Consider the following 25,771-nt stretch of genomic DNA (forward strand, 5'->3'; position numbering starts at 1 on the left):
GAGCTCCCTCGGTCCCTCGACACTCCCCACCATTCACGGTGTGTCCTACCCTCGTACACCGAGCTCCCTCTGTCCCTCGACACTCCCCACCATTCACAGTGTGTGTCCTACCCTCGTACACCGAGCTCCCTCGGTCCCTCGACACTCCCCACCATTCATGGTGTGTCCTACCCTCGTACACCGAGCTCCCTCTGTCCCTCGACACTCCCCACCATTCACAGTGTGTGTCCTACCCTCGTACACCGAGCTCCCTCTGTCCCTCGACACTCCCCACCATTGACAGTGTGTGCCCTACCCTCGTCAACCGAGGTCCCTCTGTCCCTCGACACTCCACACCACTCACGGTGTGTCCTACCCTCCTACACCGAGATTCCTCTGTCCCTCGACACGCTCCACCATTCACAGTGTGTGTCCTACCCTCGTCGATCGAGGTCCCTCTGTCCCTCGACACTCCCCACCATTCACAGTGTGTGTCCTACCCTCGTACACCGAGGTCCCTCTGTCCCTCGACATTCCCCACCATTCACAGTGTGTGTCCGACCCTCGTACACCGAGCTCCCTCTGTCCCTCAACACTCCCCACCATTCACGGTGTGTCCGACCCTCGTACACCGAGCTCCCTCTGTCCCTCGACACTCCCCACCATTCACGGTGTGTGCCCTACCCTCATACATCGAAGTCCCTCTGTCCCTCGACACTCCCCACCATTGACAGTGTGTGTCCTGCCCTCGTACACCGAGCTCCCTCGGTCCCTCGACACTCCCCACCATTGACAGTGTGTGCCCTACCCTCGTCAACCGAGATCCCTCTGTCCCTCGACACTCCACACCACTCCGGTATGTCCTACCCTCGTACACCGAGATCCTTCTGTCCCTCGACACTCTCCACCATTCACAGTGTGTGTCCTACCCTCGTACACCGAGCTCCCTCTGTCCCTCGACACTCCCCACCATTCACAGTGTGTGTCCTACCCTCGTACACCAAGGTCCCTCTGTCCCTCGACACTCCCCACCATTCACAGTGTGTGTCCTACCCCCATCGATCGAGGTCCCTCTGTCCCTCGACACTCCCCACCATTCACAGTGTGTGTCCTACCCTCGTCGACCGAGGTCCCTCTGTCCCTCGACAATCCCCACCATTCACAGTGTGTGTCCTGCCCTTGTCGACCGAGGTCCCTCTGTCCCTCGACACTCCCCACCATTCACAGTGTGTGTCCTACCCTCGTACACCGAGCTCCCTCGGTCCCTCGACACTCCCCACCATTCACGGTGTGTGTCCAACCCTCGTACACCGAGGTCCCTCTGTCCCTCGACATTCCCCACCATTCAGTGTGTGTCCGACCCTCGTACACCGAGCTCCCTCTGTCCCTCAACACTCCCCACCATTCACAGTGTGTGTCCTACCCTCGTACACCGAGCTCCCTCGGTCCCTCGACACTCCCCACCATTCACAGTGTGTGTCCTACCCTCGTACACCGAGGTCCCTCTGTCCCTCGACATTCCCCACCATTCACAGTGTGTGTCCTACCGTCGTACACCGAGCTCCCTCTGTCCCTCGACACTCCCCACCATTGACAGTGTGTGCCCTACCCTCGTCAACCGAGGTCCCTCTGTCCCTCGACACTCCCCACCATTCACAGTGTGTGTCCTACCCTCGTCGACCGAGGTCCCTCTGTCCCTCGACACTCTCCACCATTCACGGTGTGTGTCCTGCCCTCGTACACCGAGCTCCCTCGGTCCCTCGACACTCCCCACCACTCACGGTGTGTGTCCTGCCCTCGTACACTGAGGTCCCTCTGTCCCTCAACACTCCCCACCATTCACGGTGTGTCCTACCCTCGTACACCGAGCTCCCTCTGTCCCTCGACACTCCCCACCATTCACAGTGTGTGTCCTACCCTCATACACCGAGGTCCCTCTGTCCCTCGACACTCCCCACCATTGACGGTGTGTGTCCTGCCCTCGTACACCGAGCTCCCTCTGTCCCTCGACACTCCCCACCATTCACGTTGCGTGTCCTACCCGCTGTCCCTCGACACTCCCCACCATTCACGGTGCGTGCTCTACCCTCATACACCAAGGACCCTCTGTTCCTCGACACTCCCCACCATTCACGGTGCGCGTCCTACCCTCGTACACCGAGGTCCCTCTGTCCCTCGACACTCCCCACCATTCACGGTGCATGCCCTACCCTCATACACCGAGGACCCTCTGTCCCTCGACACTCCCCATCATTCACGGTGCATGCCCTACCCTCATACACCAAGGACCCTCTGTCCCTCGACACTCCCCACCATTCACAGTGTGTGTCCTACCCTTGTCGACCGAGGTCCCTCTGTCCCTCGACACTCCCCACCATTCACAGTGTGTGTCCTACCCTCGTACACCGAGCTCCCTCTGTCCCTCGACACGCTCCACCATTCACAGTGTGTGTCCAACCCTCGTCGACCGAGGTCCCTCTGTCCCTCGACACTCCCCACCATTCACGGTGTGTGCCCTACCCTCGTACACCGAGCTCCCTCGGTCCCTCGACACTCCCCACCATTCACGGTGTGTGCCCTACCCTCGTACACCGAGCTCCCTCTGTCCCTCGACACTCCCCACCATTCACGGTGTGTGCCCTACCCTCGTACACCGAGCTCCCTCTGTCCCTCGACACTCCCCACCATTGACAGTGTGTGCCCTACCCTCGTCAACCGAGGTCCCTCTGTCCCTCGACACTCCACACCACTCACGGTGTGTCCTACCCTCCTACACCGAGATTCCTCTGTCCCTCGACACGCTCCACCATTCACAGTGTGTGTCCAACCCTCGTCGACCGAGGTCCCTCTGTCCCTCGACACTCCCCACCATTCACGGTGTGTGCCCTACCCTCGTACACCGAGCTCCCTCGGTCCCTCAACACTCCCCACCATTCACGGTGTGTCCTACCCTCGTACACCGAGGACCCTCTGTCCCTCGACACTCCCCATCATTCACGGTGCATGCCCTACCCTCATACACCAAGGACCCTCTGTCCCTCGACACTCCCCACCATTCACAGTGTGTGTCCTACCCTTGTCGACCGAGGTCCCTCTGTCCCTCGACACTCCCCACCATTCACAGTGTGTGTCCTACCCTCGTACACCGAGCTCCCTCTGTCCCTCGACACGCTCCACCATTGACAGTGTGTGTCCAACCCTCGTCGACCGAGGTCCCTCTGTCCCTCGACACTCCACACCATTCACGGTGTGTGTCCTACCCTCGTACACCGAGCTCCCTCGGTCCCTCGACACTCCCCACCACTCACGGTGTGTGTCCTGCCCTCGTACACCGAGCTCCCTCTGTCCCTCAACACTCCCCACCATTCACGGTGTGTCCGACCCTCGTACACCGAGCTCCCTCTGTCCCTCGACACTCCCCACCATTCACGGTGTGTGCCCTACCCTCATACATCGAAGTCCCTCTGTCCCTCGACACTCCCCACCATTGACAGTGTGTGTCCTGCCCTCGTACACCGAGCTCCCTCGGTCCCTCGACACTCCCCACCATTGACAGTGTGTGCCCTACCCTCGTCAACCGAGATCCCTCTGTCCCTCGACACTCCACACCACTCACGGTATGTCCTACCCTCGTACACCGAGATCCTTCTGTCCCTCGACACTCTCCACCATTCACAGTGTGTGTCCTACCCTCGTACACCGAGCTCCCTCTGTCCCTCGACACTCCCCACCATTCACAGTGTGTGTCCTACCCTCGTACACCAAGGTCCCTCTGTCCCTCGACACTCCCCACCATTCACAGTGTGTGTCCTACCCCCATCGATCGAGGTCCCTCTGTCCCTCGACACTCCCCACCATTCACAGTGTGTGTCCTACCCTCGTACACCGAGCTCCCTCGGTCCCTCGACACTCCCCACCATTCACGGTGTGTGTCCAACCCTCGTACACCGAGGTCCCTCTGTCCCTCGACATTCCCCACCATTCAGTGTGTGTCCGACCCTCGTACACCGAGCTCCCTCTGTCCCTCAACACTCCCCACCATTCACAGTGTGTGTCCTACCCTCGTACACCGAGCTCCCTCGGTCCCTCGACACTCCCCACCATTCACAGTGTGTGTCCTACCCTCGTACACCGAGGTCCCTCTGTCCCTCGACATTCCCCACCATTCACAGTGTGTGTCCTACCGTCGTACACCGAGCTCCCTCTGTCCCTCGACACTCCCCACCATTGACAGTGTGTGCCCTACCCTCGTCAACCGAGGTCCCTCTGTCCCTCGACACTCCCCACCATTCACAGTGTGTGTCCTACCCTCGTCGACCGAGGTCCCTCTGTCCCTCGACACTCTCCACCATTCACGGTGTGTGTCCTGCCCTCGTACACCGAGCTCCCTCGGTCCCTCGACACTCCCCACCACTCACGGTGTGTGTCCTGCCCTCGTACACTGAGGTCCCTCTGTCCCTCAACACTCCCCACCATTCACGGTGTGTCCTACCCTCGTACACCGAGCTCCCTCTGTCCCTCGACACTCCCCACCATTCACAGTGTGTGTCCTACCCTCATACACCGAGGTCCCTCTGTCCCTCGACACTCCCCACCATTCACGTTGCGTGTCCTACCCGCTGTCCCTCGACACTCCCCACCATTCACGGTGCGTGCTCTACCCTCATACACCAAGGACCCTCTGTTCCTCGACACTCCCCACCATTCACGGTGCGCGTCCTACCCTCGTACACCGAGGTCCCTCTGTCCCTCGACACTCCCCACCATTCACGGTGCATGCCCTACCCTCATACACCGAGGACCCTCTGTCCCTCGACACTCCCCATCATTCACGGTGCATGCCCTACCCTCATACACCAAGGACCCTCTGTCCCTCGACACTCCCCACCATTCACAGTGTGTGTCCTACCCTTGTCGACCGAGGTCCCTCTGTCCCTCGACACTCCCCACCATTCACAGTGTGTGTCCTACCCTCGTACACCGAGCTCCCTCTGTCCCTCGACACGCTCCACCATTCACAGTGTGTGTCCAACCCTCGTCGACCGAGGTCCCTCTGTCCCTCGACACTCCCCACCATTCACGGTGTGTGCCCTACCCTCGTACACCGAGCTCCCTCGGTCCCTCGACACTCCCCACCATTCACGGTGTGTCCTACCCTCGTACACCGAGCTCCCTCTGTCCCTCGATACTCCCCACCATTCAGTGTGTGTCCGACCCTCGTACACCGAGCTCCCTCTGTCCCTCGACACTCCCCACCATTCACGGTGTGTGCCCTACCCTCATACACCGAGGTCCCTCTGTCCCTCGACACTCCCCACCATTCACAGTGTGTGTCCTACCCTCGTACACCGAGCTCCCTCTGTCCCTCGACACGCTCCACCATTCACAGTGTGTGTCCAACCCTCGTCGACCGAGGTCCCTCTGTCCCTCGACACTCCCCACCATTCACGGTGTGTGCCCTACCCTCGTACACCGAGCTCCCTCGGTCCCTCGACACTCCCCACCATTCACGGTGTGTCCTACCCTCGTACACCGAGCTCCCTCTGTCCCTCGATACTCCCCACCATTCAGTGTGTGTCCGACCCTCGTACACCGAGCTCCCTCTGTCCCTCGACACTCCCCACCATTCACAGTGTGTGCCCTACCCTCATACACCGAGGTCCCTCTGTCCCTCGACAGTCCCCACCATTGACAGTGTGTGTCCTACCCTCGTCAACCGAGATCCCTCTGTCCCTCGACACTCCCCACCATTGACAGTGTGTGCCCTACCCTCGTCAACCGAGATCCCTCTGTCCCTCGACACTCCACACCACTCACGGTGTGTCCTACCCTCGTACACCGAGCTCCCTCTGTCCCTCGACACTCCCCACCATTCACGGTGTGTGTCCTACCCTCGTACACCGAGGTGCCCCTGTTTCTCAGAACTCTCTGCTAGAACCAAGGTAAGGAGTAGATTTATGTTTTCAATGTCAAAGTCAAGTTTACTGTCAGAGTCCATGTCTGCAGAAATATACTTGCACGAGTGTCACAGGCACAGAGCCGAAGAGACAACAGCCTTCACAAGTAAAACATCAGTGAATCAGAAATCAGGATTCAAAGTTCAAAGTTAATTTGTTATCAAAGTATGTGTATCATATCAAATTTCACAGCAAAGTTATTATCAAAGTGCATACATGTCACCATGTACAACCAAGAGATTTGTTTTCTTGCGGACATTCACAGTGGATACAAAGAAGGAGAATAGAGTCAATGAAAGACTGTAAATAACAGACACAGACAAACAACCAAATGTACAAAAGACAACAAACTGCACAAATGCAAAAAAAGAATAATAATAATGATAATAATAGTCATAATAAATAAGTATTAAATGTTGAGAACATGAGATGAAGAATCCTTGAAAGTTAGGAAGAAAGATCGATTGGGGGAACAATTCGGTGATGGGGTGAGTTCAGTGAAGTGCGAGTCACAGGAAAGTACAGCACAGAAACAGGCCCTTCAGCCCATCTAGTCCATGCTGAGCCATTTAAACTGCCTACTCTCATCGACCTGCACACAGACCATAGCCCTCTAATCCCCTACTATCCATGTACCTACACAAACGTCTCTTAAACGTTGAAATCGAGCTTGCATGCACTACTTGTGCTGGCAGCTCATCCCACACTCTCACCACCCTCTGAGTGAAGAAATTAATCCTCGTGTTCCACTTAAACTTTTCACCTTTCTCCCTGAACCTCTAGTTGTAGTCCCACCCAACTTCGGTGGAAAAAGCCTTCTGGCACTTACCTTATCTGTACACCTCTATCAAGTCTCCTCTCAATCCTCTACCTTCCAAGGAATAAAGTTCTAACCTATTCAATCTTTCCACGTAACTGCTTGTAAATGTTCTCTGTACTCTTTCAACCTTATTTACATCTTTCCTGTAGGTAGGTGACCAAAACTGCACACAATACTCCAAATTAGGCCTCACCAATGTCTCACACAACCTCAACATAATATTCAAATTCAAAGATTCAAAAGAACGTTATTGTCATTCTAACCGTACATCAGCTCTGCAGGGCAGAATGAGACGGCGTTTCCCAGGAGCAGTGCAATCATAACATAACAAACGCAACACTAAATAATAAACATAACAATAAATAGTAAAACACAACAGCCATATGTCAGTTAAAATCAAGTTATAAGTGTCCAGTGCAAGTTAAAAGTGTCCAAAGCAGAGTCGGGTAGTGCAGCTATTTAGCAGTCTGACTGCCTGTGGGAGGAAGCTGTTTAGTATCCTTGTGGTTTTAGTTTTGATGCTCCCGTAACGTTTGCCTGATGGCAGAAGAACAAACAGTTCATGGAGAGGGTGTGAGGGGTCTTTAATGATGTACCGTGTCTTCTGGAGGCATCGACTCTGAAAGAGGTCTTGGACAGAAGGTAGGGAGACCCCAATAACCTTCTCTGCTCCCCTAACCAGCCTCTGCAAGGCTTTTTTGTCGACAGCACTGCAGCTGGAGTACCAGGTTGTGATGCAAAAGGTCAGCACACTCTCAACCACGCCTCTGTAGAATGTAGTTAAGATGTTAGTGGGGAGTGATGCTTGTTTAAGCTTCCTCAGAAAGTGCAATCTCTGCTGGGCCTGTTTCACAATCCCAGTGGTGTTCCTGGACCAGGTGAGATTGTCCGAGATCTGCACCCCAAGGAACTTGATGTTTTCCACTCTCTCCACTGTGGAACTGCTGATGCTGAGGGGTGTGTGCTCAGGCTGAGACCGTCTGAAATCGACGATCATCTCCTTGGTTTTGGTGACATTAAGCATTAAGTTGTTATCCCTGCACCAGCTCTCAAGGTGTTTGACCTCCCAGTACATAGTTTCATCATTTTTGCTGATGAGCCCCACCACTGTGGTATCATCTGCAAATTTAATGATCAGGTTCTCCTTGAATCTGGCTGCGCAGTCATGTGTTAGCAGTGTAAACAGCAATGGGCTAAGCACACAGCCTTGTGGGGATCCAGTGCTCAGTGTGATCGAGTCAGAGATGTTCCTGCCAACACGGACTGACTGTGGTCTCTCTGTCAAGAAATCCAGAATCCAGCGACACATGGCAGTGCTAAGGCCAAGCAGCGACAGTTTCTCCACTAGTCTCTGCGGGATGATGGTATTGAACCCATCTCCTGTACTCAGTACTTTGATTTATAAAGGCTAATGGGCCAAAACTGATCTGACTTTATTTCTTACACCGTTCACATACATGAGGAGTAAAAATCTTTACATTACGTCTCCATTTAGAAGTGCAATGTGCAATAATAGTGATTTATAATAAATAGAACAGTCAAGGTAACATAGACATACAGTACGCTCAAATCAGCGTGAGTTAATCAGTCTGATGGCCTGGTGGAGAAGCTGTCCCGGAGCCTGTTGGTCCTGGCTTTTATGCTGTGGTACCGTTTCCCAGATGGTAGCAGCTGGAACAGTTTGTGTTTGAGGTGACTCGGGTCCCCAATGATCCTTCGGGCCCTTTTTACATACCTATTCTTGTAAACGTCCTGAATCATGGGAAGTTCACAACTACAAATGCGCTGGGCTGTCCACACCACTCTTTGCAGGATCCTGCAATTAAGGGAGGTACAGTTCCCATACTGGGGGTGATGCAGCCAGTCCGGATGCTCTCAATTGTGCTCCTGTAGAAAGATCTTAGGATTTGGGGGCTCATGCCAAACTTCCTCAACCGTCTGAGGTGAAAGAGGAGCTGTTGTGTCTTTATCACCACACAGCCAGTACGTACAGACCACGTGAGATCCTCGTGATGTGGATGCCGAGGAACTTAAAGCTGTTTGACCTCTCGGCCCCAGATCCATTGATGTCAATAGGGGTTAGTTCATCTCCATTCCTCCTGTAATCCACAACCAGCTCCTTTGTTTTTGCGACATTGAGGGAGAGGTTGTTTTCTTGACACCACTGTGTCAGAGAGATGACTTCTTCCCTGTAGGCCAGCTCATTATTGGTTGAGATTAGGCTAATCGATTTGTCATCGGCAAATTTAACTAGCAGATTAGAGCTGTGGGTGATGACACAGTCAGGGGTTTACAGTGAGTAAGGGAGGGCACAGTACACAGCCCTGAGAGGCTCCTGTATTGAGAAACTGTTGTGAAAAACTTTATTTGCAACCCTTTCAACCTGTGATGTCACTTTCAATGAATTACGATCCTGTATCCTACTGCACTCCTCTGTCCCCTACCATTCACTGTGTAAGACCTACTCTGGTTGGTCCTACCAAAGTGCAACACCTCACACTTGTCTGCATTAAATTCCATCTGCCACTTTTCCAGCTGGTCCAGATCCCATTGCAAACTTTGACAGTCTTCCTCACTGTCCACTACATCCCCCAACCTTGGTGTCACCTGCAAATTTGCTGATCCAGTCAATCACATTATCATTTAGATCATTGATATAGATGACAAGCAACAATGAACCCAGCACTGATCCCTACAGTACTCCACTAGTCACAGGCCTCCATTCAGAGCGGCAACCATCTACTACCACTCTCTGGCTTCTCCCACAAAGCCAATGTCTAATCCAATTTACTACCTCATCTTGAATGCTGAGTGATTGAACCTTCTTGACCAGCCTCACATGTGGGACCTTGTCAATTGTCTTGCTAATTCCATAAAGACTTCATCATCTTGCCTTCATCAACTTTCCTGGTAACTTCCTCAAAAAACACTAAGGTTAATTCGGGATGACCTACCACGCACGAAGCCATGCTGACTGTCCTCAATCGGTCCGTGTCTCTCCAAATATTCAAATATCTGATCCCTTAGAATACTTTCCAACTACTGATGTCAGGCTCACCGGTCTATAATTTCCTGGTTTATTTTTAGACCCTTTCTTAAACAGCAGAACAACACTGGCTATCCTCCAATCCTTCATCATCTTTCCCCTTTGGTTCAAGAGCCTGATAGTTGAGGGGTGATAACAATTGCTGAACCTGGTGGTGTGAGTCCTGAGGCTCCTGTATCTCCTTCCTGATGAGAAGAGAGCACGTACTGAGTGGGGTGGGGTCCCTGGTGATGGATACTGCTTTCCTACAACAATTCTCCATGTGGATGTGCTCAGTGGGGTTTATCTTGAGATTTTGTTTCTTGCGGGCACTTAAAGAAAAACAATACAATTCACACGTAAGACTGAGAAACATCCAATGCTCAATAAAAGGACAAATGGTTCAAGTAATAAAAAATAAACAAATAATACTGAGGACATTAGATTAGATTCAACTTTATTGTCATTGTGCTGAGCAAAGCAAATGCATTTAGCATCTGACCAGAAATGCAAAGAATAGTGTTATTTACAAAATAACTGTGAATAAAAAGTAAGTGCTACAGCACACAAATATAAAAGTACCGAGACAGTACAATATGGGTGCAATACTGCTTAGCACTGTGATGAGAGGTTCAGCAGGGTCACAGCCTCAGGAAAGAAGCTCTTCCTGTGTCTGCTGGAGCGGGAGCGGAGGCTCCTGTAGCACCTACCAGATGGGAGGAGAGTAAAAAGTCCAGGGTTAGGGTGAGATGCATCGTTCATAATGCTTTTCACCCTGCCCAGGCAGCGTTTATGGTAGATGTTCTCAATGGTGGGCAGTTGGGTGCCGATAATCCGCTGGGCAGTTTTCGCCACACGCTGGAGTGTTTTGCGATCCGATATGGGACAATTGCCATACCACACTGAGATGCAGTTGGTGAGTATGCTCTCAATGGTACAGTGGTAAAAGTCCGTCAGTATCCTGGGACAGAGGTGAGCTTTCTTCATGCTCCGCAGGAAATAAAGGCGCCGTTGCCTTTACATGAGATGCAGGGTCCCCAAAAGTGAGTTCACAGGCTCTGGAGTTAGTTCAGTGCTGAGGTGACTGAAGCCACATTAGTCCAGGAGCCCAAATTATGAAAGAACACATTTCAAGTTTAATTATCATTCAACCATACATGAATATAGCCAAATGAAACAAAATTCCTCTGGGGCCAAGGGGCGAAACACACTGCCAACAGCACACAACACAAGTAGCACATATGGTTCCAATTTCAGAAAAAAAGACTGTACCATCGCAAAAGCTGAGTTGTCCTGGTCCAGCTTGCTCTTCCACTGAGCAGCACCAACTGAACACCGCAATGCAGAGCCCAAAAAAAGAGATCGGTATGTAGAATGAGGTGGTCACATCGTTGCTATACTGGGGGAGTGATAATGGTTGTTCAGGAACCAAATGGTTGAACGGAAGTAGCTGTTCCTGGACGGTGTGGGACTTTAGACTTCTGTACCTCCTGCCCGATGGGAGCTGCAAGAAGATAGCGTGGCCCGGATGGTGGGGGATCTTTGATGATAAACATTGTCTTTGTGAGGTGGCGCCACCTGTCGATACCACTGATCGTGGGGAGCCGTGTGGCTGTGATGGACCAGGCTGAGTCCACCTCCCTCTGTAGTCTCTTATCCCGATCTCTGTAACTCCGAACACTCTGCTGATAGCCATCCACAAAAAGCGGAATTTCCCGGTGGCCAACAGTTTTAATTCCTTTCCCCATTCCCATTCCGACATGTCAGTCCATGGCCTCCTCTTTTGCAGCGATGACGACACTCTCCGGGTGGAGGCGCATCACTTTATTTTCCGTTTGGGTAGCCTCCAACCCCATGGCATGAATATTCAATTTCTCCTTCCAGTAATTTTTTTTTCTTTTCCTCTCCCCTTCCCTCTTTTCTATTCCCCACTCTTACCTCTTCTCACCTGTCTATCATCTCCCCCTGGGTCCCCTCCTTCCCTTTCTCCTATGGCCCACTCTCCTCTCCAACCCTTTACCTTTCCCACCCACCTGGCTTCACCTGTCACCCTCCGGCTTGCCCCCCTCCTCCTCCTCCTCCCCCTGCCTTTCCATTTTGGCATCTTCCCCCTTCATTTTCAGACCTGAAACGTCGACTGTTTATTCACTTTCATAGGTGCTGCCTGACCTGCTGAGTTCAACTTGAGTTCCTCCAGCAAGTTCCAAGTTCAAATTTAATTATCACTCAGCCATACGTGGATATAGTGAAATGAATCTGTTCCTCTGGGACCAAGGTGCAAATCACATTACCAACAGCACACAGCACAAATAACTCATATGGTTATGATTTCAGAATGATGCACAGTCACAAAGAAGAAAGATAATACAGCCCAAGTCCCTGAGTAGCGTGACTGTAGATTGTTCTAGACCAGTTGTTCTTTCACTGAGTGCACACCAGAAGGCAGCATCGAGCGGCCACCGGAGGACAGCATCGAGCGGCCACCGGAGAGCAGCACCGAGCGGCCACTAGAGGACAGCACTGAGCAACCACTGGAAGGCAGCACTGAGTGGCCACCAGAGGGCAGCACCGAGCGGCCACTAGAGGGCAGGACCGAGCGACCACTGGAGAGCAGCACCAAGCGGCCACTAGAGAGCAGGACCGAGCGACCACTGGAGGACAGCATCGAGCGGCCACCGGAGAGCAGCACCGAGCAGCCACTAGAGGGCAGCACTGAGCGAACACTGGAAGGCAGCACTGAGCGACCACTGGAAGGCAGCACTGAGCGGCCACCAGAGGGCAGCACCGAGCGGCCACTAGAGGGCAGGACCGAGCGACCACTGGAGGGCAGCACCAAGCAGCCACTAGAGAGCAGCACCGAGCGACCACTGGAGGGCAGCACCAACAGGGGGGTCCAGCTTCCCAAGCCAGCATTTTGTGTGTGTTAATATTTTTATTGATTTTTTTTTTTTTAGCCAGTCATCCAGTAACAACCTCACCTAGAATGATGTTTCATTAGTGCATTGTTCGGGCCAATTGGATGGAACATCTTGATTCAGATAATAAGCAACTACTGATTAGGTCACAGTGTTATTTATCTCGGTCAGGTCGAGGAGCAAGGCATATCAGGTAGGAACTTAAACTATTTAACAATAACCATCTTGAACTTCGGACCCTTTCTTCCACTGTGCTAAACCACCAGGGTTAGCAGCAAGTATTCTGGGGAAGATTTGACATGCTGATCTTCACCAGTCAGGGCAGCGCGATCACTTGGGTCAGTGAGAAGTAGTGCGATCGCTCGGGTCGAGTATGGCGTTCTCCCAGGCGGTTATTCCCTGCGCGTGACTTTGTTTAACGTGGGACGGCTGGTGCACAGGCAGCCATCACACAGCCCTTGACGGAGTGGGGCATGGAATGCAAGACGACTAAGGACCCTTCAATAGAACAGTCTTTGTCCGCCTTCACAGCCGTTGTGACGTGTCGTCGTCTTCCACCAGCTCCACTGCTGTGGTCCTGGTTGGATTGCTCTGTGTCTGGAACCTCCCTCTTGGCCTTACCATCCTGGGTGACCCTACCAGGACCCTAACTCCAGAATTCAGGAACTAACAAGACTCTCCAGCTCAATCCTCAGATAATAAACTTTCTCTCTCCCTTGTCGGATTCCCTAATTTCCTCCTCTTGATGTCTATCATTGTTAACACAGCACCGGCAATTTACAATAGTGGCCACTTTATTAGGTACCCCCTGCTATTCATGGTCTTCTACTGCTGTGGCCCGTCCACTTCGAGGTTTGACATGTTGTATAGTCAGTGATGCTCCTCAGCAGTTACTGTCACCTTCTGTCAGCTTGAACCAGTCTGGCCATTCTCCTCTGACGTCTCTCATTAACAAGGCTTTTTCGCCCACAGAACTGCCACTCACTGGATGTTTTTTTCTGTTTTTTGCACCATTCTCTGTAAACTCTAGAGACTGTTGTGCATGAAAGCCCCAGATGACTGGCAGTTTCTGAGATACTCAAACCACCCCATCTGGCACCAATGGTCAAAGTCACTTGGATCATGTTTCCTTCTCATTCTGATTTTTGGTCTGAACAGCAACAGAACCTCTTGACCGTGTCTGCGTGCTTTTATGCATTGAGTTGCTGCCATGTGATCGGGCTCACCAGTGCTTTATAAAGCCTCAACATTACATCCTTGCTTTCACGCACAGAGCTGCCACTCACTGGATGATTTTTTTTCACACCATTGTCTGACTGCAGGATGAGGGACGTCATGTTGCAGTTGTGCAAGAAGTTGATGAGGCCACACTTGGAATTTTGTGCTCAGTTTTGGAGTTTTGATCTCAGTTTTGGAGTTTTGTGTTCAGTTTTGGGTTTTGATCTCAGTTTTGGAGTTTTGTGTTCAGTTTTGGGTTTTGATCTCAGTTTTGGAGTTTTGTGCTCAGTTTTGGAGTTTTGATCTCAGTTTTGGAGTTTTGTGCTCAGTTTTTGTAGGAACGATGTCATTCAGCTGATAAGAGTGCAGAAGAGATTTATGAGGATGTTTCTGGGACGATAGGGACTGAGTTATGGGGAGAGGTTGAATGGGCTGGGATTTCATTCACAAATACAGGAGACTGAAGGGTGATCTTATAGATGTGTATAAAATGATAAGGTTTACAGACAGGGTGAATGCACAACAGTCTTTCTTCCCATGGTAGAGGACTCAGGAACTAGAGCACACAGTTTTAAGGTGAGAGGGGAGAAATTTAATTGGAACCTGAGGGGAAACTTTTTCAGCCAGAGGGTGGTCCGTATATGGATCGAGCTGCCCGTGGAAGTGGTTAAGGCAGGTACATGAACAACATTTAAAAGACACTTGAACAGGTACATGGATGGGAAAGGTTTAACGGGATAAGGGCCAAACATGGGCAAATGAGACTGGATCTTGGCTGCCATGAAAAACAGCATCCACCAGTCGACCCAGCGTCGGGGCGTGTCCACCTCACGACTGTGGTAAGAGGCTGTGTCCAAGGAAAGCAACGTCCATTATCAGGGACCCCCAGCACCCGGGCCACACTCTCTTCTCGCTGCTGCCATCAGGAAGAAAATACAGGAGCTTCTGGACCCACACCGCCAGGTCCAGGAACAGTTACTGCCCCTGAAGCAGCAGGCTCTTCACCAAAGGAGATAACTTCGCTCACCTTTACTTGCCCTATCATTGAAGTGTCCCCACAGCCTAAAGATCTCACGTTCTCCATATTAATTCCTCATTTATTTGAAAAAAGATCTGGTGCTTTCCCAGCGCATATGATGAATAAACTCCTCTCAGGCTCCCAGACGGGTGCGGGTATCGAGTATAACCGACATTTCCATGGCGGATTCCGCCACCTTCATCGGGGCTGATGCCTGAGAGGGGTTTGTGCTTATTTATTTACCATTTTTTTTCTTTTATATTGGCACAGTTCGATATTTGCACATTGTTGGTTTGTCTGTCCTGTTGGGTGTGGGCTTTCATTGATTCTATTGTGTTTCTTCAAATTAGTGTGGATGCCTGCAAGGGATCATATCTCAGGTTTATATATGGCGATAATTAGATTAGATTAGATTCAAGTTTACTGTCATTGTGCCGAGTACAGATACAAAGCCAATGAAATGCAGTCAGCATCTAACTGGAAATGCAAGGAATAGTGTTATTTACAAAATAACTGTGAATAAAAAGTGCTACAGCACACAAATATAAAAGTACTGAGACAGTACAATATGGGTGCAATACTGCTTAGCACTGTGATGAGAGGTTCAGCAGGGTCACAGCCTCAGGGAAGAAGCTCTTCCTGTGCCTGCTGGTGCGGGAGCAGAGGCTCCTGTAGCGCCTACCGGACGGGAGGAGAATAAAAATTCCATGGTTAGGGTGAGATGCATCCTTGATAATGCTTTTCGCCCTGCCCGGGCAGCGTTCATGGTAGATGTTCTCAATGGTGGGTAATTGGGTGCTGATAATCCGCTGGGCAGTTTTCACCACAGGCTGGAGTGCTTTGTGGTCCGATACGGGACAATTGCCATACCACACTGAGATGCAGTTGGTGAGTATGCTCTCAATGGTACAGGGGTAAAAGTCCGTCAGTATCCTGGGACAGAGGTGAGCTCTCTTGATGCTCCGCAGGAAATAAAGGCGCTGTTGAGCCTTTTTGATCAGGATGGAGGAGTTCAGGGACCAGGTGAGATCCTTGGAAATGTGGACACCAAGGAACTTGAGGCTTGATACACGCTCCACTACAGCTCCGTTGATGTAGATGGGGACGTGAGTGTGACTCCTAGCATGCCTGGAGTCCACAATGATCTCCTTGGTCTTCTGGGTGTTAAGGGCCAGGTTGCTGTCAGCACACCACGCGGCCAGGAGCTGGACCTCGTCCCTGTAGGTCATCTCGTCATCTTCTCTGATCAGGCCAACCACCGTGGTGTCGTCTGCGAACTTGATTATGGAGTTCGAACCATGTACAGGAACGCAGTCGTGGGTGAAAAGGGAGTACAGAAGAGGGCTCAGCACACAGCCTTGAGGCATGCCGGTGTTCAGGGTGACAGTGGAGGGGGAGAGGTTGTCTCACTTAACTGATTGGGGTCTGTTAGTCAGAAATTCCAAGGTCCAATTGCAGAGGGATGAGCTGATGCCAAGCTGGTGAAGTTTGGTGATCAGCTTGGAGGGGATCACAGTATTGAATGCCGAATTAAAGTCAATGAACAGCATTCTGACGTAAGAGCTGGGGCTGTCCAGGTGGGTCAGGGGAGAGTGAAGTGCCGTGGAGATGGCATCCTCTGTTGACCTGTTGTAATACTTTGAAATCCTGTCAATCACATTTTCAGGGCAGCATGGGCGTGGCCACCTGCTGTCAGTCAATCTACTGGAGGCGTGTCCAACTCCTGTCAATCATTCTGTCGGGTTCGGAGGAACGCTGCGTCCACCTACCGTCAAACAACCAGACAGGGGCGTGTCCACCTCATGTCAATCACCCAGTCAGCTGCAGAGGGACGTCAATCAACCTGTTGACAGACTAATGGAAGCGTGTCCTGTCCATCATTCTGTGGTGTTTCCAACTATTGACATTCAACCTCATTGGGGAGTGTCCACTTCATGTTAATCACTCCATTGGATGCAGAGGGAGCTGTCAATCACCCAAATGCAGGGTGTGTCCACCTGCTGTCAATCACCCAAATGCAGGGTGTGTCCACCTGCTGTCAATCACCCAAATGGAGGGTGTGTCGACCTGCTGTCAATCACCCAAATGGAGGGTGTGTCGACCTGCTGTCAATCACCCAAATGGAGGGTGTGTCCACCTGCTGTCAATCACCCAAATAGAGGGTGTGTCCACCTGCTGTCAATCACCCAAATGCAGGGTTCGTCCACCTGCTGTCAATCACCCAAATGCAGGGTGTGTCCACCTGCTGTCAATCACCCAAATGGAGGGTGTGTTGACCTGCTGTCAATCACCCAAATGGAGGGTGTGTCCACCTGCTGTCAATCACCCAAATAGAGGGTGTGTCCACCTACTGTCAATCACCCAAATGCAGGGTGTTCCACCTACTGTCAATCACCCAAATGCAGGGTGGTCCACCTGCTGTCAATCACCCAAATGCAGGGTGTGTCCACCTGCTGTCAATCACCCAAATGGAGGGTGTGTCCACCTGCTGTCAATCACCCAAATGGAGGGTGTGTCCACCTACTGTCAATCACCCAAATGGAGGGTGTGTCCACCTAATGTCAATAAACTTGACACAGGTCTGTCCTCCTCTGACTGACCACTGCTATGATGTCATGACTACCTGCTGTCAATCAACCATAATGGGGCGTGTTCAACCCCTGTCAATCACCCTGCCCGGGCCAGTGTGGTCAGGTCTACTGTCAGTCACCGGGTTCTTCAGCTCGCTGTCAATCAACCGATCCTACTGTCAGTCACCGGGTTCTTCAGCTCGCTGTCAATCAACCGATCAGCCAATGAGGAAGGCAGATTCTTCTCTCCCGCCTCACTTCCCCGCCAGTCATCTGGGGAAAGAATAAAAAAATCCCCGTGACGTCACCGCGCCGGCGGCTGTTCCGCGTCTCTCCCTCCCCCGGCGGCGCGGCCATTCCGCGCAGGCGCCGCCCTCCCTCCCGCTGCCGCAGCGCCGAGCCGGGAGAAGATGGAGATCGTCAACCAGGTAACGGCGGGGCCTCGGGATGGGGACGTCGGGCCAGCTGCAATCCGCTCACTTTAACCCTCTCCTCCCTCCCACAGATCGTCGCCAGCGGCTCCTTCCGAGTCGCCAAAGAACCCCTGGGCTTCATCAAGATCTTGCAGTGGGTGAGTGAGTGCCTTTTGCGAAAGGGAGGGGGGTGTGGTGGAGGGCGTGTTTATTTGCAATAAATCGGAGCTGCCGGCGAAAGATTGCAGGGAATGCAACCTTCCCGGTGCATGTCAGGGGGATTTGCACCTTGCATCGGAGACGGCGCATCGCCCGAGATGAACCCCTCCCCTTCGGATCAATGGCGCCCGGCGCTGCATTGGATAATTGCATCAACCCTGGCAATTGCACCTTGCGGCGTTTTGGAGTGCGGGGGGGGGGGGGAGATGAAGAATTGCATCGCTTGTGCTCCGGAGGGGATTGAAACCGCAACCTGCATCGCGGTGGGAGGCGTCGGGGGAAACTGAACGATGATCGCACCTTGCAGTGTTTTTTTTCTGCGGGAATGCACCGTGCATTGCGATGGGTCTTCATTGCATTGACAGTGCAGTCTATGACGGGGGGGTTGGAGTCGTGCCCTGCATGGCAACAGTCGCGTCTCCCGTTAGACGGGATTTATTGCAGCCTGCGTAGGAATGGGGGAAAGATTGCACCTTGCATCAAATGGACATTTACTTTATCGAATAAATAAGAACCGCGCCTTGCTGGTTGTAGTCAATAAACTGCAAATACTGGTCTACCTGACGTGGGGCAAGGTGCAATGTATTCGCATAAACTGGGCGGTACCTCACTGTCGACACCTATCCGTGCCCCACTGGTGGATTGCATTGCCAACTGCGGGCAAACGTGATGCAAATGCACGGTCACACCGTGTGCAAAGTCACTCAATTTCATCCTGCCGTCAAGTGAGCGCGTCCCTCTCCCGCCCACACTGAATAAATTGCTCTGCACAGCAGCCTGAGCACCGAAGTCGCCTGAGCCCGGCGTCTGGCTGGCTGGCTTGCCGAACTGGCTGAACTGGCCGAACGAGTCTTGAGCCGGAGAGAACTTCAGGCAAGAATCCCTGGGAGGGCGGGAGAAGAGTTACGAAGTTAGTAACGCGCACCAAACCCAGGTCAGGCAAGCATCGCCGGAGACGAATTAACACTTGGTGGCGTTTGGTGCCCAGACCCTTCCTCGGGACTGGAAACGATAGAGCGAAGAGACCGGAACGAAATTCAAAGAGAATTTCTGATCAAAGTCACCACGTTCAAGCCTGAGATTTATTTTCTTGCCGTCATACTCAATAGATCCAATAACCATAATGGAGTCAATAAAAGACTGTACCAACCAGTGGGCAAAAGACAAACTGTACAAATACTAAAAGTAGTAGTAATAAATTTCTCCTCTCCCTTCCTCCCTCCATTCCCAACTCTGGCCTCTTACCTCTTCCCACCTGCCTCTCACCTCCCCTGGGTCTCCTCTGGTCCACTCTCCTCTCCTACCAGATTCCCTCCTCTCCAGCCCTTTCCCGCCCCCCCCCGCTTCACCTATCACCTTCCAGCTATCCTCCTTCCCCCTTCCACCTCCCCCCCGCACCCACCTTTTTATTCTGGCATCTTCCCCTTTCCCAGTCCTGAAGAAGGGTCTCTGCCTGAAATGTCGACTGGTTATCCATTTCCACAGGTTCTGCCTGGCCTGCTCAGTTCCTCCAGCATTTTGTGTGTGTCACTTTGAATTTCCAGCATCTGCAGAATTTATTGTGTTAATAAATAAATAAATAAACAAACAAACAATAAATATTGAGAACGTGAGATGAAGAGTCCTTGAAAATGGGTCCATTGGTTGTGGGAACATTTCAGTGATGGGGCGAGTGAAGTTGCCCCCTTTGGTTCAAGATCCTGATGGTTGAGGGTAATAACTGTTCCTGAACCTGATAGTTGAGGGTAATAACTGTTCCTGAACCTGATGGTTGAGGGTAATAACTGTTTCTGAACCTGGTGGTGTGAGTCCTGAGGCTCCTGTACCACCTTCCTGATGGTTGAGGGTAATAACTGTTCCTGAACCTGGAGGTGTGGGTCCTGAGGCTCCTGTAGCTTCTTCTTGATGGCAGCAGCGAGAAGGGAGCCTGGCTTGGGTGGTGGGAGTCCCTGATGACGGATGCTGCTTTTCTGTGACAGCTCTCCGTGCAGACGTGCTCAGTGGTGGGGAGAGCTTTACCCGTGATGGACTGGGCCCATGTCCGCTACTACTTCTCCCTTCCTGATGAAGGGTCTCGGCCGGAAACGTAGACTGTTTATCCCCCTCCCCCATAGGTGCTGCCTGAACTGCCGAGTTCCTCCAGCATTTTGCATGTGTTACTCCAGACTTCCAGCATCTGCAGAACCTCTTCTGTTTATAAAATTCATCTCTAATTGTCTTAAATTTGCAGCAAATTTCATTATGAACCTTTAAGGACAGGCAGGTTGGCAGAGGGGGTGGGGTGGCTCTGTTGGTGAGGAATGAAATTCAGTCACTGGCGAGGGGGGACATAGAATCAGGAGATGTAGAGTTAGTATGGACAGAACTGAGAAACTGTAAGGGCAAAAAGACCCTAATGGGAGTCATCCACAGGCCCCCAAACAGTAGCCTGCATATAGGGTGCAAGTTAAATTTGGCATGTCGCAAAGGTAACGCTACAGTTGTTATGGGGGATTTCAACATGCAGGTAGACTGGGAAAATCAGGTTGGTACTGGACCCCAAGAAAGGGAGTTTGTGGAGAGCCTCAGAGATGGATTCTTAGAGCAGCTGATATTAGAGCCTACCAGGGAGAAGGCAATTCTGGATTTAGTGTTGTGTAATGAGCCAGATTTGATAAGGGAACTCGAGGTAAAGGAGCCATTAGGAGGTAGTGACCATAATATGATAAGTTTTAATCTACAGTTTGAGAGGGAGAAGGGAAAATCGGAAGTGTCAGTATTACAGTTGAACAAAGGGGACTATGGAGCCATGAGGGAGGAGCTGGCCAAAGTTGACTGGAAAGATACCCTAGCAGGGATGACAGTGGAATAACAATGGCAGGTATTTCTGGGAATAATACAGAAGGTGCAGGATCAGTTCATTCCAAAGAGGAAGAAAGATTCTAAGGGGAGTAAGGGGCGACCGTGGATGACAAGGGAAGTCAAGGACAGTATAAAAATAAACGAGAGGAAGTATAACATAGCAAGGATGAGCGGGAAGCCAGAGGATTGGGAGACTTTTAAGGAGCAACAGAGGATAACTAAAAAGGCAATACAGGGAGAAAAGATGATGTACGAAGGTAAGCTAGTCAAGGATATAAAGGAGGATAGTAAAAGCTTCTTTAGGTATGTGAAGAGGAAAAAATTAGTTAAGACCGAAGTTGGGCCCTTGAAGACAGAAATGGGTGAGATTATTATGGGGAACAAGGAAATGGCAGATGAGCTGAACAGGTACTTTGGATCTGTCTTCACGAGGGAAGACACAAACAATCTCCCAGATATAATAGTGGCCGGAGGACCTGGGGTAACGGATGAACTGAAGGAAATTCGCATTAGGCACAAAATGGTGTTGGATAGACTGATGGGACTGAAGCCTGATAAATCTCCAGGGCCTGATGGTCTGCATCCCAGGGAACTTATGGAGGTGGCTCTAGAAATCGTGGACGCATTGGTAATCATTTTCTAATGTTCTATAGATTCAGGATCAGTTTTGCAGATTGGAGGGTAGCTAATGTTATCCCACTTTTTAAGAAAGGAGGGAGAGAGAAAACAGGGAATTATAGACCAGTTAGCCTGACATCAGTGGTGGGGAAGATGCTGGAGTCAATTATAAAGGATGAAATAGCGGCACATTTGGATAGCAGTAACAGGATTGGTCCGAGTCAGCATGGATTTACGAAGGGGAAATCATGCTTGACTAATCTTCTGGAATTTTTTGAGGATGTAACAATGAAAATGGACATGGGACAGCCAGTGGATGTAGTGTACCTGGACTTTCAGAAAGCCTTTGATAAGGTCCCACTTAAGAGGTTAGTGGGCAAAATTAGAGCACATGGTATTGGGGGTAGGGTACTGACATGGATAGAAAATTGGTTGGCAGACAGGAAACAAAGAGTAGGGATTAATGGGTCCTTTGCAGAGTGGCAGGAGGTGACTAGTGGGGTACCGCAAGGCTCGGTGCTGGGACCGCAGCTATTTACAATATACATTAATGATTTAGATGAAGTGATTAAAAGTAACGTTAGCAAATTTGCAGATGACACAAAGCTGGGTGACAGTGTGAAATGTGAGGAGGATGTTATGAGAATACAGGTTGACTTGGACAGGTTGGGTGAGTGGGCAGATGCAGTTTAATGTGGATAAATGTGAGATTATCCACTTTGGTGGCAAGAATGGGAAGGCAGATTATTATCTAAATAGAGTCAGGTTAGGAAAAGGGGAAGTACAACGAGATCTAGGTGTTCTTGTTCATCAGTCACTGAAAGCAAGCATGCAGATACAGCAGGCAGTGAAGAAAGCTAATGGCATGTTGGCCTTCATAACAAGGGGAGTTGAGTATAAGAGCAAAGAGGTCCTTCTGCAGTTGTACAGGGCCCTGGTGAGACCACACCTGGAGTATTGTGTGCAGTTTTGGTCTCCAAATTTGTGGAAGGACATTCTTGCTATGGAGGGAGTGCAGCGTAGGTTCACAAGGTTAATTCCAGGGATGGCGAGAATGTCATATGTTGAAAAATTGGAGCGACTGGGCTTGTATACACTGGAATTTAGAAGGATGAGAGGGGATCTTATTGAAACATATAAGATTATGAAGGGATTGGACACGCTAGAGGCAGGAAGCATGTTCCCGATGTTGGGGGAGTCCAGAACCAGAGGCCACAGTTTAAGAATAAGGGGTAGACCATTTAGAACGGAGTTGAGGAAAAACTTTTTCACCCAGAGAGTTGTGAATCTGTGGAATGCTCTGCCTCAGAAGGCAGTGGAGGCCAGTTCTCTGGATTCTTCCAAGAAAGAGTTAGATAGAGCTCTTAAAGATAGCGGAGTGAAGGGATATGGGGAGAAGGCAGGGACAGGGTACAGATTGTGGATGATCAGCCATGATCACAGTGAATGGCGGTGCTGGCTCGAAGGGCCGAATGGCCTACTCCTGCACCTATTGACTATTGTCTATTATGCGTATTTGCGTTAATTGGCATACTGAAAAACCAATGCAACTTCGCATTAAAATAAACTCTGCCAGATGCACCACATTGAACAGACTTATGCTCAGTGTCCGCTTTGCTAGATCCCTCCTGTACCTAATAAAGTGGCCACTGAGTGACGTTCATTGTCTTCTGCTGTTGTAGCCCATCCACTTCAAGGTTGGACGTGTTGTGCATTCAGAGATGCTCCTCTGCACACCACTGTTGTAACGTGTGATTATTTGAGTTACTGGCACCTTCCTGTCAGCTTGAACCAGTCTGGCCATTCTCCTCTGACCCCTCTCATTAACAAGGTGTGTTCACCCACAGAACTGCCACTCACTGGATGCTTTTTGTTCGCCGCACTGTTCTCTGTAAACTCTAGAGACTGTTGTGTGTGAAAATCCCAGGAGATCAGCAGTTTCTGAGATACTCAAACCACCCCATCTGGCACCAACCCATCATTCCACAGTCAAAGTCACTTAGATCACATTTCTTCCCCCATTCAGATGTTTGGTCTGAACAACAACCGAACCTCTTGGCCGCGTCTGCGTGCTTTTGTGTATTCAGTTGCTGCTGCAGGAATGGCTAATTTAGATATTTGCATTAGCGAGTGGGTGTACAGACGTACTTGATAAAGTGGCCGCTGAGTGCAATTAAGATCAGAGCAGATTAAATGGCACTGTTAATAAAAATTGAATGTAATCATCTGGATACTTAAAAATGAAAGTCAATTAAATAACTACTTTAAAACGCTAATCTCGTTGTGAGAATGTGCACAAAGTGGCAATACTGTGTGAGATTACAGCGCTGTAGTGGTCAACACGATGGTATTACAGTTACTGGCGTCGGAGATGAGAGTTCAATCCCAGCCTTCTCCAGAAGGAGTCTGTGCATTCTCCCGGTGGAACGTGTGGGTTTCCTCCGGGTGCTACGGTTTCCTCCCACAGTCCAAAGATGTACCGGGTAGGTTATCTGGTCGTTGCAAATTGTCCTGTGATTGGGGTGGTGGGTGGTGTGGCTCGAAGGGTCTATTCCGACCTGTATTCCTAAAGAAAATCCAAGTTGCCGATTGGAACAGACTTCAGGTGAATTTAGAACTGCTTTCAAAGGAATGCTGTGTGGTAAAACTCAGAAACATAGCCCCACACTCCCACACCCCCTGGAGTAAGAACATTCACAGTAACGTTACAGCCTCAGTGCCTCTCCTTCCTCAGGAGCTTAAAGAAATGCAGCATGTTCCCTGTCGATCCTCGCCAATTTTTTATCAGTGCAAAAATAGAAAGCATGCTCTCGGAATGCATCAGGGCATTTTGATAAGAACTGGCCATTCAGCCCAACAAAGCTTGCCAAATTCCTATTCACATAGTGTGCTGAAATAACTACCCGAGTTTAGATTTGGAAGTCTCTAAGGTATTACTCTCAACTACACAACGAGGTACTTTGTTCCACGTGTCCACAACTCGCGGTGTAAAGAAACGCTTCCTGAAGTTAGTCTCCGAACTGCAACTGCCGTGTCTGTGACCGTGAGGAACGGCAGAGAGTCGTGGGCACAGCTCAGCACATCACGGAGACCGGCCTCCCCTCTGTGGACTCTGTCTCCTCTTCCCTCTGCCACCACCGTCACCGTGTGGCTTGTCGGACGACCTGGGCAATTGTCTCCACGGCCATGATTGGTCTTGGCAAATTCTTCCCCAGAAGTGGTTTGCCATTGCCTTCTTCTGGGCAGTGTCTTTACAGGACGGGTGACCCCGGCCATTATCGACACTCTTCAGAGATTGTCTGTCTGGCGTCAGTGGTCACGTAACCAGGACTTGTGATCTGCACCGGCTGCTCATACGACCACCCACCCTGATCTTCACCTGATCCTGATCGGGGGCTAAGCAGGTGCTACACCCTGCCCAAGGGTGACCCGCAGGCCAGCGGAGGGAAGGAGCACCTTACACCTCCTCTGGTAGGAACGTGTCTCCCACAGGTATCTAGTAAATTCACAGGTTCGTTGTTAACTGAGCCAATAAAAGTATCTGTCAGTAAATGTCAATTCTCCCTGTGACTAATCTTACACCTCATTTGGTAGAGACGTATCTCTACCTCACCACCCACCACTGCTACAGCATAATCAGAGAAACTACCCACCCGGAACATTCTCTCTGCTCCCCGCTCCCATCGGGCAGAAGATACAAAAGCCTGAAAGCCTGTCCCACCAGGCTCAGGGACAGCTTCTACCCCTCTGTTGTCAGACTCTTGAACTGATCTCTTGTATGATAAGATGGGCTGTTGGCCTCACCATCTCCCTCGTTATGACCTTGCACCTTGTAATCTACTCTCTCTCTGACTGTGAGACTTTATTCTGCATTCTGTTATTGTCTTACCTTGTTCTCCCTCACCGCACCGTGCAATGATCTGATCGTTATGAGCAGAATCAGGTTTGATATCATCAGCACATGTCATGAAATTTGTTAACTTTGCAGCAACAGGGCAATGCAATACATAATAATAGATTTATAAACAACATCTGTGTGTAAAAGAGTCCAAAAATAGAGGGAAAAAGTCATGAGGTAGTGTTCAGTGTCCATTCAGAAATCAGACAGCAGAGGGGGAGAAACTGTTCCTGAATAGTTGATGTGTGTGTCGTCAGGCTCCTGTACCTGACGAAAGCAA

General features: G+C 50.8%; 1 protein-coding gene across 1 annotated transcript in view; it reads left to right on the top strand.

The window, feature by feature from the left end:
- Positions 1–17,875: 17,875 nt before the first annotated feature.
- Positions 17,876–25,771, top strand: part of LOC140190053 (synaptophysin-like) — a 31,977-nt gene continuing 24,081 nt past the window's right edge. Inside the window, 2 exon segments of the mRNA XM_072246490.1 lie at positions 17,876–17,930; positions 18,008–18,073. Of these exon segments, the coding sequence (XP_072102591.1) occupies positions 17,913–17,930; positions 18,008–18,073 (84 nt within the window). The 5' untranslated portion in view covers positions 17,876–17,912.

Source organism: Mobula birostris, chromosome 29 (assembly GCF_030028105.1).
Source record: "Mobula birostris isolate sMobBir1 chromosome 29, sMobBir1.hap1, whole genome shotgun sequence".
Classification (NCBI taxonomy): domain Eukaryota; kingdom Metazoa; phylum Chordata; class Chondrichthyes; order Myliobatiformes; family Myliobatidae; genus Mobula; species Mobula birostris.